The sequence below is a fragment of the Strongylocentrotus purpuratus genome, unplaced genomic scaffold (genome assembly GCF_000002235.5).
Source record: "Strongylocentrotus purpuratus isolate Spur 01 unplaced genomic scaffold, Spur_5.0 spur5_contig_173, whole genome shotgun sequence".
NCBI lineage: Eukaryota > Metazoa > Echinodermata > Echinoidea > Camarodonta > Strongylocentrotidae > Strongylocentrotus > Strongylocentrotus purpuratus.
The window spans coordinates 1-25,897 of NW_022144819.1; the positions used below are offsets into that span (position 1 = coordinate 1).

The following is a 25,897-nucleotide window of genomic DNA, read 5'->3' on the forward strand; positions in this document are numbered from 1 at the left end:
ACGAATACAGAAGATTCATATCAATTTCTAGGCTTTTCCATATTTAAACACATAACTAAAGTACATGGCACGTAATAGAAATTCCTTACATACACACACAGCCCAACCATTTTTGAAATACTAAATATGAAAAACAGGTTTATCTATGACATACCATGGATGTCACTCCCTGTAGATCCACACTTGCTCATCCATTAAGGCAGGTTTCAGAGACACCTCTTCCATTCACTCTGACATGGAAGCCCTTGATCAGACGTATCTTCTATCGCTCAGGTCAAGTACCACTTCCCTCAGGTAAGAAACACTGTCAGATGGCGCAGCCGTTCTTTGTTGGACCACAGGTGGTAGTCACTGAATTCTGGCAATCTCTGACCAGCGTGTAGTCACAATCACCCTGGAAGTTATATTTCTTATCGTCAAGGTCAATAATGGGGGTCACCCCAGATCTGGCAATACCCAGGAGCTATAAGTATGATACAAAATCAGACAAAAAAGGATGATCAGTATCAACATCAGTGGTATCATCTGTACATCGCAATTGCCTTGCAGAGCTATCTTATATCTTGTACAAAGTGGCATGTTGATAAAAACATCTTCATCTAATGACTTCTGAAAACGAACTTCTCACCTCTGAAGCAGCACTCTCCGAGAGAGGTGTAGCCATCTCTGCAGTAACAGCTTGGAAAACCGTCCTGATTTCGCATTCTTCGTTCTCTCCACACTGGAATTCGAACACTCTGCAAGCCCACCTCGACAAAGGCATGTTTGTGTGCAGCCTGGGTCAGTCCATGCTCCTCCAGACTGTCAAAAGTGCAACAAAGGAAAAATGCTGGAAGTTAGAATATATGAACAACTTCAGATGCATTACCATAGCTGCTCTTGGCAAAATTGAACAGCTGAATTTGCAAATGAAGATGTCTTGATCCTCTTGCAGATTAAGCAGTGAATGGAAGCATGGAACATTTTCATACTGTAGGTACTGTCAGCGCTCGATTTTCAACTTACCGGAATATAAACACCACTATCCAGAGTGCAACCACACTGTGATGGATCCACACAGTGCCCACCATCCAGTACAAGACCATCTGCACATCTACACGTTTTCCTGGCAAGTGGTATTGCAGGACAATGTGCTCGCAGACAGAGGAACAGGTTGCTGGACAGCCACTGAAGCAGGGGTCGTACACAGTGTTGGAAGGACAGTTCAGTGCTGCACACAAGATCAAATATGGGAACACAGTTTATGTATGCAAGAATATCATCTGAAAACCTACATGAAAAACAAATTTCTCTCCCAATCTTATCCTCTCTGACAACAATGCATCTCGACTCTCCAGACAACGTAATAAAATCGTCTTTCTAGTGACTTACGGCATTCTTCACAAGCAATCTCCATCTGCCAGGTTTCCCTCCTTGCTCCTGCAGGCACGAGCGTATTGTGCAAGACTGGAACACAGAGCATCTCACCGGTAAGGACACACGTCATAGACGCACGAATCATAGTAGTCGTCTGGATCCACGAGCTCAAGGCAAGGATTCAAATGGTCCTGAAGGAATAGAAAGTGCAGGTCAAAATGGTTTTGGACAATTGAAAGTGATTCTATATTTCCCAGCCATCGTCTCCTACCCATCTTGATAATTTCTTCACAGCTTTTCCTCTAACCACAACTGATACTGTTTTTGAATAAATACAAATATCAGAACTGTAGGAAAACTACAGGAAGAGAGGTTGTTTTCAGATGTGTTTCATTCTTACCGGAAGGATCCTTCAATATTAGCACAGATCTTGATGCAGACAAGCTGTTCACCAGTCCATCCTCACAAGGGTCAGTTGGACCTGGATCCACACCATCACATTGGTCAGGGTACGCAACCCAGCTGTTTCCAAACTCAGTTTCTGATCTTGCCTGTTGAGAATTACCATCAACCATAACCATCATGAGTATCATCATCAAAGTATCAGACTGGTAATTGCATCACTGTAACACTCATCACAAAATATTAGAATTATGGAATGGCACCTTTTGAGATTTCTTTTCAAGTCAAGAACGAACTGAATTTGAAACGGGGGTTCAAATAGAACAAGACATCTAGACTAAGTGCAAGGAGTATCTACCAATTCTCCTGAAGGAAGTATTCATATCATGTTTTCTGGTCTCCATCAAAGATCCACACAGGCCACAAGTTCTTCCTGCAAAGTAACTGAGGTACACTCAGAACTGTCCATTCCATCGTAGCTAACCCATAAGAAATCTGTTACCAGATTCTACAAAAGAGAAAGGAAAAAGAATCCCACACATCGTTAAACATGCAAGAACATTCAAAACTTCTTGCATGAGGTTGGAATAACTTATTACCACACAACCTCATGGAAAACTCTCTTGAACGACGAATACAGAAGATTCTATCAATTTCTAGGCTTTTCCATTTTAAACACATAACTAAAGTACATGGCACGTAATAGAATTCCTTACATTACACACAGCCCAACCATTTTTGAAATACTAAATATGAAAACACAGTGTTTATCTATGACATACCAGGATGTCACATCCCTGTAGATCCACACTTGCTCATCCATGTAAGGCAGGTTTTCAGAGACATCTCTTCCATTCACTCTGACATGGAAGCCTTGATCAGAGCGTATCTTCTATCGCTCAGGTCAAGTACCACTTCCCTCAGGTAAGAAACACTGTCAGATGGGCGCAGCCGTTCATTGTGGACCACAGTGTCATAGCTGGAATGGTCTGCAATCTCGGACCAGCTGTAGTCACATTATCACCTGGAAGCTATTTCTAGTCAAAGGTCACTAATAAGGGGTTCCCCCAGATCTGCAATCCCAGGAGCTATATAAGTGAACAAATCAACAAAAAAGAATGATCAGTATCAACATCAGTGGTATCATCTGTACATCGCAATTCCTTGCAGAGCTATCTTATATCTTGTACAAAGTGGCATGTTGATAAAACACTTCATCTAATGACTTCTAAAACGAACCTTCTCACCTCTGAGCACAGGCATCTCCGAGAGAGGTAGCCATCTCTGCAGTAACAGCTTGGAAAACCGTTCCTGATTTCGCATTCTTCTTCTCTCCACACTGGAATTCGGAACCTCTGCAAGCCCACCTCGACAAAGGCTGTTGTGTGCAGCCTGGGTCAGTCCATGCTCCTCCAGACTGCAAAAAGTGCAACAAAGGAAAATGCTGGAAGTTAGAATATATGAACACTTTACAGATGCATTACCATAGCTGCTCTTGGCAAAATTGAACAGCTGAATTGGCAAATGAAGATGTCTTGATCCTCTTGCAGATTAAGCAGTGAATGGAAGCATGGAACATTTTCATACTGGTAGGTACTTCAGCGCTCGATTTCAAACTTACCGGAATATAAACACCACTATCCAAGTGCAACCACACTGTGATGGATCCACACAGTGCCACCATCCAGTACAAGACCATCTGCACATCTACAACTTTTCCTGGCAAGTGGTATTGCAGGACAATGTGCTCGCAGCAGAGGAACAGGTTGCTGGACGCCACTGAAGCAGGGGTCGTACACAGTGTTGGAAGGACAGTTCAGTGCTGCCACAAGATCAAATATGGAACACAGTTTATGTATGCAAGAATATCATCTGAAAACCTACTGAAAACAAATTTCTCTCCAATCTTATCTCTCTGACAACAATGCATCGACTCTCCAGACAAACGTAATAAAAATCGTCTTTCTAGTGACTTACGCATTCTTCCACAAGCATCTCCATCTGCCAGGTTTCCCTCCCTTGCTCCTGCAGGCACGAGCGTATTGTGCAAGACTGGAACACAGAGCATCATCACCGTAAGACACACGTCATAGACGCACGAATCATAGTAGTCGTCTGGATCCACGATCTCAAGCAGGATTCAAATGGTCCTGAAGGAATAGAAAGTGCAGGTCAAAATGGTTTATGGACAATTGAAAGTGATTCTATATTTCCCAGCCATCGTCTCCTACCCATCTTGAGTATTTCTTCACACTTTTCCTCTAACCACAAACTGATACTGTTTTTTTTAAAAATAAAATATTCAGAACTGTAGAAAACTACAGAAGAGAAGGTTGTTTCAGATGTGTTTCATTCTTACCGGAAGGATCCTTCAAATAATAGCACAGATCGTTGGATGCAGACAAGCTGTTCACTCCATCCTCACAAGGTCAGTTGGACCTGGATCCACACATCACATTGGTCAGGGTACGCAACCCAGCTGTTTCCAAACTCATTTGCTGATCTTGCCTGTTGAGAATTACCATCAACCATACCATCATGAGTATCATCAAAGTATCAGACTGGTAATTGCATCACTGTAACACTCATCACAAAATATTAGAATTATGGAATGGCACCTTTTGAGATTTCTTTTCAAGTCAGAACGAACTGAATTTGAAACGGGGTTCAAATAGAACAGACATCTAGACTAAGTGCAAGGAGTATCTTACCAATTCTCCTGAAGGAAGTATCATATCATTGTTCTGGTCTCCATCAAAGGATCCACACAGGCCACAAGTTCTTCCTGCAAAGTAACTGAGGTACACATCAGCACTGTCCATTCCATCGTACTAACCCATAAGAAATCTGTTACCAGATTCTACAAAAGAAAGGAAAAGAATCCCACACATCGTTAAACATGCAAGAACATTCAAAACTTCTTGCATGAGGTTGGAATAACTTATTACCACACAACCTCATGGAAACTCTATGAACGACGAATACAGAAGATTCATATCAATTTCTAGGCTTTTCCATTTTAAACACATAACTAAAGTACATGGCACGTAATAGAATTCCTTACATTACACACAGCCCAACCATTTTTGAATACTAAATATGAAAACAGGTTTATCTATGACATACCATGGATGTCACATCCCTGTAGATCCACACTTGCTCATCCATGTAAGGCAAGGTTTCAGAGACATCTCTTCCATTCACTCTGACATGGAAGCCCTTGATCAGAGCGTATCTTCTATCGCTCAGGTCAAGTACCACTTCCCTCAGGTAAGAACACCTGTCAGATGGGCGCAGCCGTTCATTGTTGACCACAGTGGTAGTCACTGAATTCTGGCAATCTCTGACCAGCGTGTAGTCACAATCACCCTGGAAGTTATATTTCTTATCGTCCAAAGGTTACATAGGGGGTCACCCCAGATCTGGCAATACCCAGGAGCTATAAGTATGAGACAAAATCAGACAAAAAAGGAATATCAGTATCAACATCATGTGTATCATCTGTACATCGCAATTGCCTTGCAGAGCTATCTTATATCTTGTACAAAGTGGCATGTTGATAAAAACATCTTCATCTAATGACTTCTGAAAACGAACTTCTCACCTCTGAAGCAGGCATCTCCGAGAGAGGTGTAGCCATCTCTGCAGTAACTAGCTTGGAAAACCGTTCCTGATTTCGCATTCTTCGTTCTCTCCACACTGGAATTCGGAACACTCTGCAAGCCCACCTCGACAAAGGCAGTGTTTGTGTGCAGCCTGTCAGTGCCATCTCCTCCAGACTGTCAAAAAGTGCAACAAAGGAAAAATGCTGGAAGTTAGAATATATGAAACAACTTTACAGATGCATTACCATAGCTGCTCTTGGCAAAATTGAACAGCTGAATTGGCAAATGAAGATGTCTTGATCCTCTTGCAGATTAAGCAGTGAATGGAAGCATGGAACATTTTCATACTGGTAGGTACTTCAGCGCTCGATTTCAACTTACCGAATATAAACACCACTATCCAGAGTGCAACCACACTGTGATGGATGGTCCACACAGTGCCCACCATCCAGTACAAGACCATCTGCACATCTACACGCTGTTTCCTGGCAAGTGGTATTGCAGGACAATGTGCTCGCAGCAGAGGAACAGGTTGCTGGACAGCCCACTGAAGCAGGGGTCGTACACAGTGTTGGAAGGACAGTTCAGTGCTGCACACAAGATCAAATATGGAACCACAGTTTATGTATGCAAGAATATCATCTGAAAACCTACATGAAAACAAATTTCTCTCCAATCTTATCTCTCTGACAACAATGCATCGACTCTCCAGACAAAACGTAATAAAAATCGTCTTTCTAGTGACTTGACGGCATTCTTCCACAAGCAATCTCCATCTGCCAGGTTTCCCTCCCTTGCTCCTGCAGGCACGAGCGTATTGTGCAAGACTGGAACACAGAGCATCATCACCGGTAAGACACACGTCATAGACGCACGAATCATAGTAGTCGTCTGGATCCACGATCTCAAGGCAGGATTCAAATGGTCCTGAGAGGAATAGAAAGTGCAGGTCAAAATGGTTTTATGGCAATTGAAAGTGATTCTATATTTCCCAGCCATCGTCTCCTACCCATCTTGATAATTTCTTCACAGCTTTTCCTCTAACCACAAACTGATACTGTTTTTGAAAAATACAAATATTCAGAACTGTAGGAAAACTACAGGAAGAGAAGGTTGTTTCAGATGTGTTTCATTCTTACCGGAAGGATCCTTCAAATAAAAGCACAGATCGTTGGATGCAGACAAGCTGTTCACTCCATCCTCACAAGGGTCAGTTGGACCTGGATCCACACCATCACATTGTCAGGGTACGCAACCAGCAGCTGTTTCCAAACTCAGTTGCTGATCTTGCCTGTTGAGAATTACCATCAACCATAACCATCATGAGTATCATCAAAGTATCAGACTGGTAATTGCATCACTGTAACACTCATCACAAAATATTAGAATTATGGAATGGCACCTTTTGAGATTTCTTTTCAAGTCAAGAACGAACTGAATTTGAAACGGGGGTTCAAATAGAACAGACATCTAGACTAAGTGCAAGGAGTATCTTACCAATTCTCCTGAAGGAAGTATCATATCATTGTTCTGGTCTCCATCAAAGGATCCACACAGGCCACAAGTTCTTCCTGCAAAGTAACTGAGGTACACATCAGCACTGTCCATTCCATCGTAGCTAACCCATAAGAAATCTGTTACCAGATTCTACAAAAGAGAAAGGAAAAAGAATCCCACACATCGTTAAACATGCAGAACATTCAAAACTTCTTGCATGAGGTTGGAATAACTTATTACCACACAACCTCATGGAAAACTCTATGAACGACGAATACAGAAGATTCATATCAATTTCTAGGCTTTTCCATTTTAAACACATAACTAAAGTACATGGCACGTAATAGAATTCCTTACATTACACACAGCCCAACCATTTTGAAATCTAAATATGAAAAACAGGGTTTATCTATGACAACCATGGATGTCACATCCCTGTAGATCCACACTTGCTCATCCATGTAAGGCAGGTTTTCCAGAGACATCTCTTCCATTCACTCTGACATGGAAGCCCTTGATCAGAGCGTATCTTCTATCGCTCAGGTCAAGTACCACTTCCCTCAGGTAAGAAACACTGTCAGATGGGCGCAGCCGTTCATTGTTGGACCACAGGTGGTAGTCACTGGAATTCTGGCAATCTCTGACCAGCGTGTAGTCACAATCACCCTGGAAGTTATATTTCTTATCGTCAAGGTCACATTATGGGGTCACCCCAGATCTGGCAATACCCAGGAGCTATAAGTATGAGACAAAATCAGACAAAAAAGAATGATCAGTATCAACATCAGTGGTATCATCTGTACATCGCAATTGCCTTGCAGAGCTATCTTATATCTTGTACAAAGTGGCATGTTGATAAAAACATCTTCATCTAATGACTTCTGAAAACGAACTTCTCACCTCTGAAGCAGGCATCTCCGAGAGAGGTGTAGCCATCTCTGCAGTAACAGCTTGGAAAACCGTTCCTGATTTCGCATTCTTCGTTCTCTCCACACTGGAATTCGGAACACTCTGCAAGCCCACCTCGACAAAAGGCATGTTGTGTGCAGCCTGGGTCAGTCCATGCTCCTCCAGACTGTCAAAAGTGCAACAAAGGAAAAATGCTGGAAGTTAGAATATATGAACAACTTTACAGATGCATTACCATAGCTGCTCTTGGCAAAATTGAACAGCTGAAATTGGCAAATGAAGATGTCTTGATCCTCTTGCAGATTAAGCAGTGAATGGAAGCATGGAACATTTTCATACTGGTAGGTACTTCAGCGCTCGATTTCAAACTTACCGAATATAAACACCACTCTATCCAGAGTGCAACCACACTGTGATGGATCCACACAGTGCCCACCATCCAGTACAAGACCATCTGCACATCTACACGTTTCCTGGCAAGTGGTATTGCAGGACAATGTGCTCGCAGCAGAGGAACAGGTTGCTGGACAGCCACTGAAGCAGGGGTCGTACACAGTGTTGGAAGGACAGTTCAGTGCTGCACACAAGATCAAATATGGAACACAGTTTATGTATGCAAGAATATCATCTGAAAACCTACATGAAAACAAATTTCTCTCCAATCTTATCTCTCTGACAACAATGCATCGACTCTCCAGACACACGTAATAAAAATCGTCTTTCTAGTGACTTACGGCATTCTTCCACAAGCATTCTCCATCTGCCAGGTTTCCCTCCCTTGCTCCTGCAGGCACAGCGTATTGTGCAAGACTGGAACACAGAGCATCATCACCGGTAAGACACACGTCATAGACGCACGAATCATAGTAGTCGTCTGGATCCACGATCTCAAGGCAGGATTCAAATGGTCCTGAAGGAATAGAAAGTGCAGGTCAAAATGGTTATGGACAATTGAAAGTGATTCTATATTTCCCAGCCATCGTCTCCTACCCATCTTGATAATTTCTTCACAGCTTTTCCTCTAACCACAAACTGATACTGTTTTTGAAAAATATCAAATATTCAGAACTGTAGGAAAACTACAGGAAGAGAAGGTTGTTTCAGATGTGTTTCATTCTTACCGGAAAGGATCCTTCAAATAATAGCACAGATCGTTGGATGCAGACAAGCTGTTCACTCCATCCTCACAAGGGTCAGTTGGACCTGGATCCACACCATCACATTGGTCAGGGTACGCAACCCAGCTGTTTCCAACTCAGTTGCTGATCTTGCCTGTTGAGAATTACCATCAACCATAACCATCATGAGTATCATCAAAGTATCAGACTGGTAATTGCATCACTGTAACACTCATCACAAAATATTAGAATTATGGAATGGCACCTTTTGAGATTTCTTTTCAAGTCAAGAACGAACTGAATTTGAAACGGGGGTTCAAATAGAACAGACATCTAGACTAAGTGCAAGGAGTATCTTACCAATTCTCCTGAAGGAAGTATCATATCATTGTTCTGGTCTCCATCAAAGGATCCACACAGGCCACAAGTTCTTCCTGCAAAGTAACTGAGGTACACATCAGCACTGTCCATTCCATCGTAGCTAACCCATAGAAATCTGTTACCAGATTCTACAAAAGAGAAAGGAAAAAAGATCCCACACATCGTTAAACATGCAGAACATTCAAAACTTCTTGCATGAGGTTGGAATAACTTATTACCACACACCCTCATGGAAAACTCTATGAACGACGAATACAGAAGATTCATATCAATTTCTAGGCTTTTTCCATTTTAAACACATAACTAAAGTACATGGCACGTAATAGAATTCCTTACATTAACACACAGCCCAACCATTTTTGAAATACTAAATATGAAAAACAGGGTTTTATCTATGACATACCATGGATTTCACATCCCTGTAGATCCACACTTGCTCATCCATGTAAGGCAGGTTTTCAGAGACATCTCTTCCATTCACTCTGACATGGAAGCCCTTGATCAGAGCGTATCTTCTATCGCTCAGGTCAAGTACCACTTCCCTCAGGTAAGAAACACTGTCAGATGGGCGCAGCCGTTCATTGTTGGACCACAGGTGGTAGTCACTGGAATTCTGGCAATCTCTGACCAGCGTGTAGTCACAATCACCCTGGAAGTTATATTTCTTATCGTCAAAGGTCACATAATGGGGGTCACCCCAATCTGGCAATACCCAGGAGCTATAAGTATGAGACAAAATCAGACAAAAAGGAATGATCAGTATCAACATCAGTGGTATCATCTGTACATCGCAATTGCCTTGCAGAGCTATCTTATATCTTGTACAAGTGGCATGTTGATAAAAACATCTTCATCTAATGACTTCTGAAAACGAACTTCTCACCTCTGAAGCAGGCATCTCCGAGAGAGGTGTAGCCCCTCTCTGCAGTAACAGCTTGGAAAACCGTTCCTGATTTCGCATTCTTCGTTCTCTCCACACTGGAATTCGGAACCCTCTGCAAGCCCACCTCGACAAAGGCAGTGTTGTGTGCAGCCTGGGTCAGTCCATGCTCCTCCAGACTGTCAAAAAGTGCAACAAAGGAAAATGCTGGAAGTTAGAATATATGAACAACTTTACAGATGCATTACCATAGCTGCTCTTGGCAAAATTGAACAGCTGAATTGGCAAATGAAGATGTCTTGATCCTCTTGCAGCAGATTAAGCAGTGAATGGAAGCATGGAACATTTTCATACTGGTAGGTACTTCAGCGCTCGATTTCAAACTTACCGGAATATAAACACCACTATCCAGAGTGCAACCACACTGTGATGGATCCACACAGTGCCCACCATCCAGTACAAGACCATCTGCACATCTACACATTTCCTGGCAAGTGGTATTGCAGGACAATGTGCTCGCAGCAGAGGAACAGGTTGCTGGACAGCCACTGAAGCAGGGGTCGTACACAGTGTTGGAAGGACAGTTCAGTGCTGCACACAAGATCAAATATGGAACACAGTTTATGTTGCAAGAATATCATCTGAAAACCTACATGAAAACAAATTTCTCTCCAATCTTATCTCTCTGACAACAATGCATCGACTCTCCAGACAAACGTAATAAAAATCGTCTTTCTAGTGACTTACGGCATTCTTCCACAAGCAATCTCCATCTGCCAGGTTTCCCCTCCCTTGCTCCTGCAGGCACGAGCGCGTATGTGCAAGACTGAACACAGAGCATCATCACCGGTAAGACACACGTCATAGACGCAAACGAATCATAGTAGTCGTCTGGATCCACGATCTCAAGCAGGATTCAAATGGTCCTGAAGGAATAGAAGTGCAGGTCAAAATGGTTTATGGACAATTGAAAGTGATTCTATATTTCCCAGCCATCGTCTCCTACCCATCTTGATAATTTCTTCACAGCTTTTCCTCTAACCACAAACTGATACTGTTTTTTGAAAAATACAAATATTCAGACTGTAGGAAAACTACAGGAAGAGAGGTTTGTTCAGATGTGTTTTCTTACTTACCGGAAGGATCCTTCAAATAATAGCACAGATCGTTGGATGCAGACAAGCTGTTCACTCCATCCTCACAAGGGTCAGTTGGACCTGGATCCACACCATCACATTGGTCAGGGTACGCAACCCAGCTGTTTCCAAACTCAGTTGCTGATCTTGCCTGTTGAGATTACCATACCACCATAACCATCCATCATGTATCATCAAAGTATCAGACTGGTAATTGCATCACTGTAACACTCATCACAAAATATTAGAATTATGGAATGGCACCTTTTGAGATTTCTTTTCAAGTCAAAGGAACGCTGAACTTGAATAACGGGGTCATAGAACTATCATAGACTAGTGCAAGGAGTATCTTACCAATTCTCCTGAAGGAAGTATCAATCATTGTTCTGGTCTCCATCAAAGGATCCACACAGGCCACAAGTTCTTCCTGCAAAGTAACTGAGGTACACATCAGCACTGTCCATTCCATCGTAGCTAACCCATAAGAAATCTGTTACCAATTCTACAAAAGAGAAAGGAAAAAGAATCCCACACACACTACATCGTTAAACATGCAAGAACATTCAAACTTCTTGCATGAGGTTGGAATAACTTATTACCACACAACCTCATGGAAACTCTATGAACGACGAATACAGAAGATTCATATCAATTTCTAGGCTTTTCCATTTTAAACACATAACTAAAGTACATGGCACGTAATAGAATTCCTTACATTACACACAGCCCAACCATTTTTGAAATACTAAATATGAAAAACAGGTTTATCTATGACATACCATGGATGTCACATCCCTGTAGATCCACACTTGCTCATCCATGTAAGGCAGGTTTTCAGACATCTCTTCCATTCACTCTGACATGGAAGCCCTTGATCAGAGCGTATCTCTATCGCTCAGGTCAAGTACCACTTCCCTCAGGTAAGAAACACTGTCAGATGGGCGCAGCCGTTCATTGTTGGACCACAGGTGGTAGTCACTGGAATTCTGGCAATTCTCTGACCAGCGTGTAGTCACAATCACCCTGGAAGTTATATTTCTTATCGTCAAAGGTCACATAATGGGGTCACCCCAGATCTGGCAATACCCAGGAGCTATAAGTATGAGACAAAATCAGACAAAAAAGGAATGATCAGTATCAACATCAGTGGTATCATCTGTACATCGCAATTGCCTTGCAGAGCTATCTTATATCTTGTACAAAGTGGCATGTTGATAAAACATCTTCATCTAATGACTTCTGAAAACGAACTTCTCACCTCTGAAGCAGGCATCTCCGAGAGAGGTGTAGCCATCTCTGCAGTAACAGCTTGGAAAACCGTTCCTGATTTCGCATTCTTCTTCTCTCTCCACACTGGAATTCGGAACACTCTGCAAGCCCACCTCGACAAAGGCAGTGTTGTGTGCAGCCTGGGTCAGTCCATGCTCCTCCAGACTGTCAAAAGTGCAACAAAGGAAAAATGCTGGAAGTTAGAATATATGAACAACTTTACAGATGCATTACCATAGCTGCTCTTGGCAAAATTGAACAGCTGAATTGGCAAATGAAGATGTCTTGATCCTCTTGCAGATTAAGCAGTGAATGGAAGCATGGAACATTTTTCATACTGGTAGGTACTTTCAGCCTCGATTTCAACTTACGCGATTTCAAACCATACCCATATACAACCACTATCCAGAGTGCAACCACACACTGTGATGGATCCACACAGTGCCCACCATCCAGTACAAGACCATCTGCACATCTACACGTTTCTGGCAAGTGGTATTGCAGGACAATGTGCTCGCAGCAGAGGAACAGGTTGCTGGACAGCCACTGAAGCAGGGTCGTACACAGTGTTGGAAGGACAGTTCAGTGCTGCACACAAGATCAAATATGGAACACAGTTTATTATGCAGAATATCATCTGAAAACCTACATGAAAACAAATTTCTCTCCAATCTTATCTCTCTGACAACAATGCATCGACTCTCCAGACAAACGTAATAAAAATCGTCTTTCTAGTGACTTACGGCATTCTTCCACAAGCAATCTCCATCTGCCAGGTTTCCCTCCCTTGCTCCTGCAGGCACGAGCGTATTGTGCAAGACTGGAACACAGAGCATCATCACCGTAAGACACACGTCATAGACGCACGAATCATAGTAGTCGTCTGGATCCACGATCTCAAGGCAGGATTCAAATGGTCCTGAAGGAATAGAAAGTGCAGGTCAAAATGGTTTATGGACAATTGAAAGTGATTCTATATTTCCCAGCCATCGTCTCCTACCCATCTTGATAATTTCTTCACAGCTTTTCCTCTAACCACAAACTGATACTGTTTTTGAAAAATACAAATATTCAGAACTGTAGGAAAACTACAGGAAGAGAAGGTTGTTTCAGATGTGTTTCATTCTTATCCGGGAAGGATCCTTCAAATAAAAGCACAGATCGTTGGATGCAGACAAGCTGTTCACTCCACACAATCCATCCTCAGGGTCATTTGGACCTGGATCCACACCATCACATTGGTCAGGGTACGCAAACCCAGCTGTTTCCAAACTCAGTTGCTGATCTTGGCCTGTTTGAATTACCATCAACCATAACCATCATGAGTATCATCAAAGTATCAGACTGGTAATTGCATCACTGTAACACTCATCACAAAATATTAGAATTATGGAATGGCAACCTTTTGAGATTTCTTTTCAAGTCAAGAACGAACTGAATTTGACAAGACATAAAACGAACATGACATCTAATAACGTGGCAAGGAGTATCTTACCATCTAGACTTCTCAAGGATATCTTACAGCTCCTGAAGGAGTATCATATCATTGTTCTGGTCTCCATCAAAGGATCCACACAGGCCACAAGTTCTTCCTGCAAAGTAACTGAGGTACACATCAGCACTGTCCATTCCATCGTAGCTAACCCATAAGAAATCTGTTACCAGATTCTACAAAAGAGAAAGGAAAAAGAATCCCACACATCGTTAAACATGCAAGAACATTCAAACTTCTTGCATGAGGTTGGAATAACTTATTACCACACAACCTCATGGAAAACTCTATGAACGCGAATACTACATAAAGTTCATATCAATTTCTCTAGGCTTTTCCATTTTAAACACATAACTAAAGTACATGGCACGTAATAGAATTCCTTACATTACACACAGCCCAACCATTTTTGAATACTAAATATGAAATGAAAAACAGGTTTATCTATGACATATCCACATGGATGGATGTCACATCCCTGTAGATCCACACTTGCTCATCCATGTAAGGCAGGTTTTCAGAGACATCTCTTCCATTCACTCTGACATGGAGCCCTTGATCAGAGCGTATCTTCTATCGCTCAGGTCAAGTACCACTTCCCTCAGGTAAGAAACACTGTCAGATGGGCGCAGCCGTTCATTGTTGGACCACAGGTGGTAGTCACTGGAATTCTGGCAATCTCTGACCAGCGTGTAGTCACAATCACCCTGGAAGTTATATTTCTTATCGTCAAAGTCACATAATGGGGGTCACCCCAGATCTGGCAATACCCAGGAGCTATAAGTATGAGACAAAATCAGACAAAAAAGGAATGATCAGTATCAACATCAGTGGTATCATCTGTACATCGCAATTGCCTTGCAGAGCTATCTTATATCTTGTACAAAGTGGCATGTTGATAAAAACATCTTCATCTAATGACTTCTGAAAACGAACTTCTCACCTCTGAAGCAGGCATCTCCGAGAGAGGTGTAGCCATCTCTGCAGTAACAGCTTGGAAAAACCGTTCCTGATTTCGCATTCTTCTTCGTTCTCTCCACACTGGAATTCGGACACTCTGCAAGCCCACCTCGACAAAGGCAGTGTTGTGTGCAGCCTGGGTCAGTCCATGCTCCTCCAGACTGTCAAAAAGTGCAACAAAGGAAAAATGCTGGAAGTTAGAATATATGAACAACTTTACAGATGCATTACCATAGCTGCTCTTGGCAAAATTGAACAGCTGAATTGGCAAATGAAGATGTCTTGATCCTCTTGCAGATTAAGCAGTGAATGGAAGCATGGAACATTTTCATACTGGTAGGTACTTCAGCGCTCGATTTCAAACTTACCGGAATATAAACACCACTATCCAGAGTGCAACCACACTGTGATGGATCCACACAGTGCCCACCATCCAGTACAAGACCATCTGCACATCTACACGTTTCCTGGCAAGTGGTATTGCAGGACAATGTGCTCGCAGCAGAGGAACAGGTTGCTGGACAGCCACTGAAGCAGGGGTCGTACACAGTGTTGGAAGGACAGTTCAGTGCTGCACACAAGATCAAATATGGAACACAGTTTATGTATGCAAGAATATCATCTGAAAACCTACATGAAAACAAATTTCTCTCCAATCTTATCTCTCTGACAACAATGCATCGACTCTCCAGACAAACGTAATAAAATCGTCTTTCTAGTGACTTACGGCATTCTTCCCCACAAGCAATCTCCATCTGCCAGGTTTCCCTCCCTTGCTCCTGCAGGCACGAGCATATTGTGCAAGACTGGAACACAGAGCATCATCACCGGTAAGACACACGTCATAGACGCACGAATCATAGTAGTCGTCTGGATCCACGATCTCAAGGCAGGATTCAAATGGTCCTGAAGGAATAGAAAGTGCAGGTCAAAATGGTTTATGGACAATTGAAAGTGATTCTATATTTCCAGCCATCGTCTCCTACCCATCTTGATAATTTCTTCACAGCTTTTCCTCTAACCACAAACTGATACTGTTTTTGAAAAATACAAATATTCAGAACTGTAGGAAAACTACAGGAAGAGAAGGTTGTTTCAGATGTGTTTCATTCTTACCGGAAGGATCCTTCAAATAATAGCACAGATCGTTGATGCAGACAAGCTGTTCACTCCATCCTCACAAGGGTCAGTTGGACCTGGATCCACCCATCACATTGGTCAGGGTACGCAACCCAGCTGTTTCCAAACTCAGTTGCTGATCTTGCCTGTTGAGAATTACCATCAACCATAACCATCATGAGTATCATCAAAGTATCAGACTGGTAATTGCATCACTGTAACACTCATCCAAAATATTAGAATTATGGAATGGCACCTTTTGAGATTTCTTTTCAAGTCAAGAACGAACTGAATTTGAAACGGGGGTTCAAATAGAACAGACATCTAGACTAAGTGCAAGGAGTATCTTACCAATTCTCCTGAAGGAAGTATCATATCATTGTTCTGGTCTCCATCAAAGGATCCACACAGGCCACAAGTTCTTCCTGCAAAGTAACTGAGGTACACATCAGCACTGTCCATTCCATCGTAGCTAACCCATAAGAAATCTGTTTACAGATTCTACAAAAGAGAAAGGAAAAAGAATCCCACACATCGTTAAACATGCAAGAACATTCAAAACTTCTTGCATGAGGTGAATAACTTATTACCACACAACCTCATGGAAAACTCTATGAACGACGAATACAGAAGATTCATATCAATTTCTAGGCTTTTCCATTTTAAACACTTAACCCGTTCCTTCCGGGAACCTGGTATACCAGGCTCCCGTGGAGCCCACTCACAACGGGAACCTGGTATACCAGGTTTCCATAATAGGCAGGTAGACGACGTCTTTACAAGCCTAAAATTGCCTTTCCCTGCCATTAATTCACTAAACTAGTGGATGTGAGGTTTATCCCAAAGTATATGCTATCATTATCCATTACTCCTGTTTTGTTTACTTTAATATTACTCATTATATTTGTACTTTTTCATTAGCATGTCAGTTTTTCTCTCACATGAAATTCGTACAGCAGCGTATTGGAGCTCCGCGATGTCTGTCCCACAGATATTGACTTTCGCTGAGACCTTCCATGCACAGAATACCATACTGCTGGTATTTCCAATTGGGAGCAGCGCGCAAAGCCAAAGCCTATAACGGCACGCGGCACGCGCGGAACAATGCACTTCACTGCACATGAAAGGAAAATCCAAAGGTCAGCTCTCTATTGTCAACAACAACAAGCAGTATTATAAGTCTAAGAGCAAGATCGCGAGGTTGTACTCGATTTAGTCTCCGAAAATGAGTTTTGATCAGGTGTATGCTAGATTTATCATTATGACATTTTGTATCACCGACCCCCCCCCCCCTCAAAGCTCAGATTTATTATTTAGTTTGTCTCTCTTTTTGTTTGTTTATATTTCCTATTTCCTGCTAAAGTATGATGTCTGACGTATAGTAACGTCAATATAGCATAATAAACATTTTTGTATAGCAGTTTGATGTAACATAGATTTACATTCAAAAGCTTTACTTTTATAAGTATTGGACAGTAATATTCTTCTCATTTCGACTTTATCAGCCGCTCACTCTCATTATAGCGTTCCCTATACTAAGGTATATGTGAGAGGAGATATAAATATTTTGAGAAAGAGGGGAGATAGAAAGTTATCTCCGATCCCCCCCCCCCCCCCAGCTCTGATTTGTTTTTCTTTTGTGTACGTTTCTTTTTTTGTTTGATTATTTCTTTTCGCTAAAGTATAATGTCTGACGTATACATCAGGGATATGTTATAATAATTAATCTCAAGAAAGGATGATGCCGGCATGCAAGTAAATGGCGGAATAGTAGACAACATCATGAAAGATGAAGATGGAAAACAACGTAGAAAGAGATATAGAGAGAGAGAGAGAGAGAGAGAGACAGCGAGAGGGAGAGAGAGAGAGAGAGAGAGAGAGGAGGTGGACGGGGGCAGCTAGAATAATAGAAAGTTTGACGTAGTCTGTTCTGTAGTTATTATTAGATGATTATTTCCTCACGACTACCCCCCCACCCCGACTACCCCCCCCCCCCCCCCCCACAAACCTCAGATTTTTTCTTTAGTTTTTCTCTTTTTTTTGTTTGTTTATATCTTTTGGCTAGAGCACAATGTCCGACGGATAATAGTACCGTCAATATAGCATAATAACAATTTGTTTATATCAGTTTGATGCAACAGAGATTTACATTCAAAAAATTTATTTTGTATAAATATTGTACAGTAATATTCTTCTTATTTTGACATTATCAGCCGCTCGTTTTCTTTTTTTTTTCCGCTCCCTATAATAAATATAAGGTATAATAATGTACATCATCAGGGATAATTTTAGGTTATAATAATTAATCTCAAAGAAGGAATGGTGCCGGCATACAAGCAAATGGCGGAACAACATTGGCAGATAGACAGAGAGACAGACGGAGAGAGAGGGAGAAAGTGGAGAGTTTGAGAGAGAGAGAGAGAGAGAGAGAGAGAGATAGAGAGAGGAAAGAGAGAGAGACACACACACACATAAAGAGAGTGAAAAAGAGAAAAAAAGAGATAGAAACAATCATTTCTCATCATCATCTTTTTGTCTGTTACATTTTAGCATATCATATATTCTTGTTCATTCCTTTATCTTGTATGATTGATATTATCTTTGAATGATTGCAAAAACAACAAGACCCCACTCCCCAAAAAACACACACAAAAAAACATGGTTATACATGTAGGATCATCAGTGCTGTAAGCCAGGTCATTGCCATTCAATTATACCCTTACCTTACTTCCGCTCTTCTATTGTTGGGGTTTATAACCATGACAACAACCTTTACATCCGTCAACGTTCTTTGTTCCTCTTACGTAACTAAGTTGTGGGATCATGGGCCAAAGACAAAGATATAGCTCTTTTCACATATTCTATATAGGTCCCAAATACTTGCAGACATTTCTGTGTCATTTGTATTTGTACGTACTTTGTCAATTCATACTTACAAACTATAATTGTCAAAATTTGCCAATATATTCATACATATTGATATTATATAGCGCCTTTACATAAAACATGATCAAAGCGCTTTACATTAGTAAATAAAACAGAATAATTTTTTTGCTCTCTAGGCCATACTTCAGAACTATTTCGTTTCCCCTATATCATCTTCCGCTCTAGAATCCTATCTTGTTTATATTTATTTATTGTGTATGTGTCCTTGTCTCCCTCTCCATTATTCTTCTGTTTTTGAAAGAGAAAGTTTCATTCTTTCTCTTCTTTCTCTTATAATGTTATCCACCTACTTCTAGATGACCCTTTTGTGGTAAAGTATAATGTCCGATGTATATTATTTCCGTCGATATAATGAACGTTTCATTTTATTTTGATGCAACAGAGATTTACATTCAAAATCAAAACTTTTACTTTCTATAATTTGTGTACAGTGATATTCATTTTGACATTATCAGCCGCTCGTTCTCTATTTTTTTTCCCTAGTATTTAAGATGTATGTTTTCATCATCATGGATATGTTATCATAATTTATCTCAAAGAAGGAATGATGCCGGCATACAAGCAAATGGCGGAACAACATTGACAGATAGAGAGAGAGAGATAGAACCTTGGACGTAGTCATAAAGTATAATGTCCGACCAAGGAGTTATTTCCTTTGTCCGACGTATATTAGTTCTGTCAAAAAAGATTGTGTCATATTATTTTTTGCATAAGAGATGTTTTTATATCCAAACTCTTACTTTTAACAATTCTTATTTATATGTCGAAACGTGCTTTCGGAAATCGCGGAACAGAAAAAAACAGTATGAGAGAGATAAAGTATAATGCACGGTTTTTATAGAGTGAGAGAGAGAGAGAGAGAAAGTTGGGCGCATCGTTATATAGTCTGTACTGTATTTATAAGTATGCTATTTTGGCTCTCCTTTCACCTCCCCCCTCTCCCCCTCCCCCCCCCCTCCCCCCCCCCCCGTTCGTTCTGGATTCTTCTTGAGTTTCATTTGATCATGTTTACATATTTTCGCTACATTATATTGTCAGAACGTAAATTATAACAGTCAATTTTGGCTGATAAACTATTTCAAATAAATTTTATGCAACAGAAACTTACATTGAAATAGTTTACTTTTTATATACTGTGTATTTTCTCATATAAATCGAGTATCAAAATAAAAAAGAGTATAGGAAGAAGAAGAAAAAGAAGAAGAAGAAGGAGGAGAATAAGAGTGACAAGGAAAAAAATAGATACGGAGGAGAAAAAAGAAGAACAAAATAAGTAGGTAGAAGAGGAAAAAAAGATAACGAAGAAAAACAACCTACAGTACGGAAGAGCTGAAAGAACTTATAGAGCACAGCAGATTGCGAAATGATCTGCGCATGCGCTAAGTTCCTGCTCGTCGGAGCGACTGGCCAGCTTTAGGTCGCTTCAACGCACACGCATTGTTCCGCGCGCTGAACAGTCGCACGGTATTGTACGGCAGCGAAGGAGTCGAGTTTTCGATTTTTAATCTCGTTTGTGGGATGGCTATCAGGCTAAATAATTTCGGAAGGAACGGGATAACTAAAGTACATGGCACGTAATAGAATTCCTTACATTACACACAGCGCCCAACCATTTTTGAAATACTAAATATGAAAAACAGGGTTTATCTATGACATACCATGGATGTCACATCCCTGTAGATCCACACTTGCTCATCCATGTAAGGCAGGTTTTCAGATACATCTCTTCCATTCACTCTGACATGGAAGCCCTTGATCAGAGCGTATCTTCTATCGCTCAGGTCAAGTACCACTTCCCTCAGGTAAGAAACACTGTCAGATGGGCGCAGCCGTTCATTGTTGGACCACAGGTGGTAGTCACTGGAATTCTGGCAATCTCTGACCAGCGTGTAGTCACAATCACCCTGGAAGTTATATTTCTTATCGTCAAAGGTCACATAATGGGGGTCACCCCAGATCTGGCAATACCCAGGAGCTATAAGTATAAGACAAAATCAGACAAAAAAGGAATGATCAGTATCAACATCAGTGGCATCATCTGTACATCGCAATTGCCTTGCAGAGCTATCTTATATCTTGTACAAAGTGGCATGTTGATAAAAACATCTTCATCTAATGACTTCTGAAAACGAACTTCTCACCTCTGAAGCAGGCATCTCCGAGAGAGGTGTAGCCATCTCTGCAGTAACAGCTTGGAAAACCGTTCCTGATTTCGCATTCTTCGTTCTCTCTCCCACACTGGAATTCGGAACACTCTGCAAGCCCACCTCGACAAAGGCAGTGTTTGTGTGCAGCCTGGGTCAGTCCATGCTCCTCCAGACTGTCAAAAAGTGCAACAAAGGAAAAATGCTGGAAGTTAAATATATGAACAACTTTACAGATGCATTACCATAGCTGCTCTTGGCAAATTTGAACAGCTGAATTGGCAAATGAAGATGTCTTGATCCTCTTGCAGATTAAGCAGTGATGGAAGCATGGAAAATTTACATACTGGTAGGTACTTCAGCGCTCGATTTCAAACTTACCGGAATATAAACACCACTATCCAGAGTGCAACCACACTGTGATGGATCCACACAGTGCCCACCATCCAGTACAAGACCATCTGCACATCTACATGTTTCCTGGCAAGTGGTATTGCAGGACAATGTGCTCGTAGCAGAGGAACAGGTTGCTGGACAGCCACTGAAGCAGGGGTCGTACACAGTGTTGGAAGGACAGTCCAATGCTGTATGAAATTATAGACATTTAAATTGCATAGGTAACGAATTCAATGCTTATATGAATGTTCACCATAAGAATATACATTTTGTTTCTGTTGTTACTACTGCCTTAATGACTGTCACTGTTTTCTACTTCCTATATCATAGTGGTTGACAGGGTAGATGTGGCGTTTAAAATTCATACTGACCCTGAAAGTGGGGCTGTGAATAGCAATGCAATCGCCAATAATCTAGCTACACTATAGGCAATGTGATACACAAAAATGATCAGGAAACCTGCAGCTGCAGAATAGCGTAGGTTATTCTACCTTTAAATACCAAGAGGTGAAAATAAAAATATAAAGGGACTTGTTTTCAGTTATTGCCTACCAAATTCTTTTATTCCCATAGGCTTCAATAAGGGAGCCACCCATTAATAAATAACAATTTGATTAACAAAATATATTTGATTTAACACATTGACTACTGAGTGTTTTTATTCCCATAGGTCTTTGTCCAGGAGCCACCCACTTCCTGGGTTAAAGGTATAGACCAGTTCTGGTCATGCGATTGCATTGTTAAAGAAACGGTGTGGAATCGATCAGAAAGGTTGATCATCTAGCATATAATATTGGGTGTGTACTGCAAGGTTCTGGAATCATCAAAATGATAAGAGATTTGGCCCACTCTTGGTAAAGTTACAAGCACTGTACACAGAAAGATGTATATTGGACTACGCGATATCTATCCAGTCCGATAGATGATTTGCCAAATATATCAATTAGTAGGCAGTTTCCCGGCAAATATGTATCATCACGTAATAGTAAAAACATATTCTTTCACATGATTGGTAATAAGAGCTTCCATTTCATTTTTTGAGAGGGGGGCGTTTCCAAAACTGGTCTATACCATTAAAATAATTTTACTTACGGCATTCCGGTACATGCACTCTCCAGGTTCCAGGGTTCCCTCCCTTGCTTTTGCAGGCCTGGGCGTACTGTTCTAGACTCGCACACAGGGCATCATCATCCATCTCACATACATCATACAGACATGAATCATAGTGGTCATCAGGGTCAACATAACTGTGGCAGGATGCAAAGGGTCCTGAAACACAACAGCAATGATCGTCACTATGCCATCAACATCAACTTCTAACTAACACGGATCAGTTATCTTTCCATGCGATGTACACGTACGTGTAAAATACCAAGATAGACTACTATCTACCCCCCAACAAAAAAAAAGCCTTTAAATATTGATTGACTCAAAGACATGAAAAACATAATTCAGCTGTTACTTACTGCAAATGGGTACATCAACTAGAAAGACAAGCTTTGGATCTTGGTATCAATGTTTATTGCCACAGTGTTTCAAGAAAGCCAATATTTACCCTGTTGAATCGCGAGCCTAAGAATATATCTGCAACACCCAAATCATGTTTCCGTCAGTTAAAAGTTCATATTTCATTTTGAAATATATAAAGATTACAAGCTAGCGTATGAATAATTTTTCTTTAAAGTCATTTTATAACATTACACTCATACCAAGAGGATCCTTAAGGTAGTAGCAAAGATCAACAGCATCCTCCAGGCTGGTCACTCCATTGTCACAAGGATCAGTTGGACCTGGATCCACATCATCACATTGGTCGGGATTCACAACCCAGCTGTTTCCAAACTCAGTTACTGATCTTGCCTGAAAAAAGAGGGAAATTATTTTCCATCATCAACGATGCCATAGAAGCATTTATTTGAATATTTAAGTGTTCCTCTGCTCCATAATACCCTTTATCAGTCTCGATCGTCTAAAACAGGAACTTGAAAAAGGGAAGTTCATATGCTGAAATGGATTATAATGAGGATGGACAACTACTTGTATATGTGACTGTAGGAGGAACTGACAGAGGCTAACTTTCTGACCCCACCTACCAGAACACCTGAACATCCAATAGATTCAACCCTGCAGCTAGATCCCTTCTCCTGTACAGAATGGGTGTTGTGAGTGATTGAAGAATAAGAAGATGAAAAATACCCATCGTACCATTTTTGTCAAGTTCACTTTGCCATCATCAATTCTGAACATTGGATTGAAATAGATGTGTGGTCCTTTAGGCGAAGCTTACCATTTCTCCTGAAGGCAGCATGAGGTCATTGGTCCGGTCTCCATCAAAGGATCCCACACAGCCACAAGTTCTTCCTGCATTGTAGCCGAGGTACACATTAGCACTGTCCCCTGTCCATCATAGCTAACCCATAAGAAATCTGTTACCAGATTCTACAAAGAGAAACAAACCCAAACGTTCTTTGACCTGTAAACATAATAACTTGTCTTTAGATTAAAAACAAGAACTTAATGTTGTTAGTTTCATTGCTAATAAACATGCATTTAATCAGTATAAACGTATGTATCTACATGCAATTCCTGATACATAAATGAAACATATACTATATAGTGTATTTACGTATATATAAATTATGAGGGTCTCTACACAACTGATCATATCTGTATCATATGTACATACCATTGAGGTTACATCCCTGTAGATCCACACTTCACTATCCATGTAGGGCAGGTTCTCAGATACATCAATGCCATTAACTCTGACATGGAAGCCCTTGATAAGGGAGTATATGTTGCCTTTCAATTCCAGAATAACCTCTCTAAGGTAGGAAACCCTATCTGATGGGCGCAGCCGTTCATTGTTGGACCACAGGTGATATTCACTGGAATTCTGGCAATCTCTGACCAGTGTGTAGTCACAATCACCCTGGAAGTTATATTTCTTATCGTCAAAGGTCACATAATGAGGGTCACCCCAGATCTGGCAGAAACCGGGAGCTGGTATTGAGAAAAACAAATATGAGTTTTGAGCATGCATTTACTTCAAAGGAAAATACAACCGTTTTGCAGCCTCAAGTTTGGGATCCTTCCTTGTGTGTGCATCAGGGGAGATGGTGCAATGCATAATTCATATCCTTTGTTCTCCCCACATACATAGTATTCACAATGAGCCAATAATTCTGCCATTGCTTTATTCATATCTTCTTCACCAGGACACTGCATATTCACAATTGAGATTAATACATGTCTGCATTAGGAGGTCTTTTCCTTGAAAGATATTCCTAACATATTTTTAATATTTTCAACATCTGTTTATTCCCTGTTCATCCTTACGCAATATCAAGTCACTTTGTAATTTATTTTTGTGAAACTATTTCGTTTGAAGGATGCTTATCTTCAGTTCAAGTTCTGGTTCAAATTCGAGTTCACAATCATGCTTACCCCTAACACTCTCTATCTCTCTCCGAGTGGGAGGAATCCATCAAGGCAGTAACAATCTTGCACACCGTTCCTGAGATCACATTCTTCATTCTCCCCACATCCGTAGGCTTCACACTGAGCCTCTCCATTAAAGCAGGTGCATCGCTGGCTGCAGTCAGGACTTGTCCAAGTATCTGTAGGCTTGAATAGGAGAGAGAACAACAGATCAAGTGTGAAATGACTGAATACATATAATTATGTTAACCCTTAAGGTGACAACAAGTTTACAAATATATATCACAATAATGATTTTTTTATGATGATATGATGATACCTAATTATACAATAAATGAACCCGATCTAAATTTCCAGAAGAACTTTTATTTTTTAACTTACAACAAATGTAAGATCACCTGATACAATATCAGAAAAAAAATTCAGATTGAACTGCCTTTTGGCATTGAAAGGGTTTTAAAAAAAATAGATGCTAAAGATGAATTTTCATGACAAATGTCTGAGTAATTGACCACAGCTTGGTATAACTAACATACATTTATTTAAGTACAACTGAACTTGAATCGAAATGGCAAATTGAAAAGTGGCCTTCTTTAGATGAGGAGCAAAGTAGGATAAATAGACATTTAAGAAAGATTGGCTTGTATTGCTTATTTTCATTTATTTTCCAGTTTATATTTATATGCTTGTTCATATTATTTGTGATTTTATTAAAATGGAGGAAATAAAATGCACTGATAAGTTAAAACCCATATTGCATATAATCGGTACTAGCAGAGTTTTATTAAGCTTAACATACGATACTGCATATAGTGAAGTCTCAGGAGAGACACAGACTAAATAGAA

General features: G+C 40.8%; 1 protein-coding gene and 5 long non-coding RNA genes across 7 annotated transcripts; all 6 read right to left on the reverse strand.

The window, feature by feature from the left end:
* Positions 1-5,901: 5,901 nt before the first annotated feature.
* Positions 5,902-6,595, reverse strand: LOC115921683. The gene is made up of 3 exons (XR_004063039.1): positions 6,503-6,595; positions 6,114-6,290; positions 5,902-5,953 (listed from the first exon to the last, which is right to left on the reverse strand). It is a non-coding gene; the product is annotated as an uncharacterized LOC115921683 (long non-coding RNA).
* Positions 6,596-6,622: 27 nt separating this feature from the next.
* Positions 6,623-7,347, reverse strand: LOC115921691. Its single transcript, XR_004063044.1, has 3 exons — positions 7,280-7,347; positions 6,861-7,010; positions 6,623-6,654 (listed from the first exon to the last, which is right to left on the reverse strand). It is a non-coding gene; the product is annotated as an uncharacterized LOC115921691 (long non-coding RNA).
* A 1,222-nt stretch (positions 7,348-8,569) lies between these two features.
* On the reverse strand, positions 8,570-11,777 carry LOC115921737. Of its 2 annotated transcripts, none has more exons than XR_004063089.1 (3): positions 11,639-11,777; positions 11,285-11,435; positions 8,570-8,679 (listed from the first exon to the last, which is right to left on the reverse strand). It is a non-coding gene; the product is annotated as an uncharacterized LOC115921737 (long non-coding RNA). The 2 variants fall into 2 exon arrangements; XR_004063097.1 differs by lacking the exon at positions 8,570-8,679 and adding an exon at positions 11,056-11,074.
* LOC115921718 lies at positions 10,236-10,935 on the reverse strand. The gene is made up of 3 exons (XR_004063069.1): positions 10,896-10,935; positions 10,537-10,739; positions 10,236-10,327 (listed from the first exon to the last, which is right to left on the reverse strand). It is a non-coding gene; the product is annotated as an uncharacterized LOC115921718 (long non-coding RNA).
* Positions 11,778-15,094: 3,317 nt separating the features above from the next.
* On the reverse strand, positions 15,095-15,743 carry LOC115921702. Its single transcript, XR_004063060.1, has 3 exons — positions 15,733-15,743; positions 15,374-15,576; positions 15,095-15,166 (listed from the first exon to the last, which is right to left on the reverse strand). It is a non-coding gene; the product is annotated as an uncharacterized LOC115921702 (long non-coding RNA).
* Positions 15,744-20,690: 4,947 nt separating this feature from the next.
* Positions 20,691-25,237, reverse strand: LOC105438765 (zonadhesin-like; the record flags this gene model as incomplete). The annotated part of the gene is made up of 10 exons (XM_030979897.1): positions 20,691-21,045; positions 21,212-21,300; positions 21,338-21,390; positions 21,596-21,798; positions 22,703-22,879; positions 23,320-23,470; positions 23,898-23,967; positions 24,000-24,049; positions 24,297-24,613; positions 25,123-25,237. Coding segments are annotated over 10 exons (1,557 nt in total), but the record flags the coding sequence as incomplete, so codon positions are not given.
* Between the last annotated feature and the right edge of the window lie 660 nt (positions 25,238-25,897).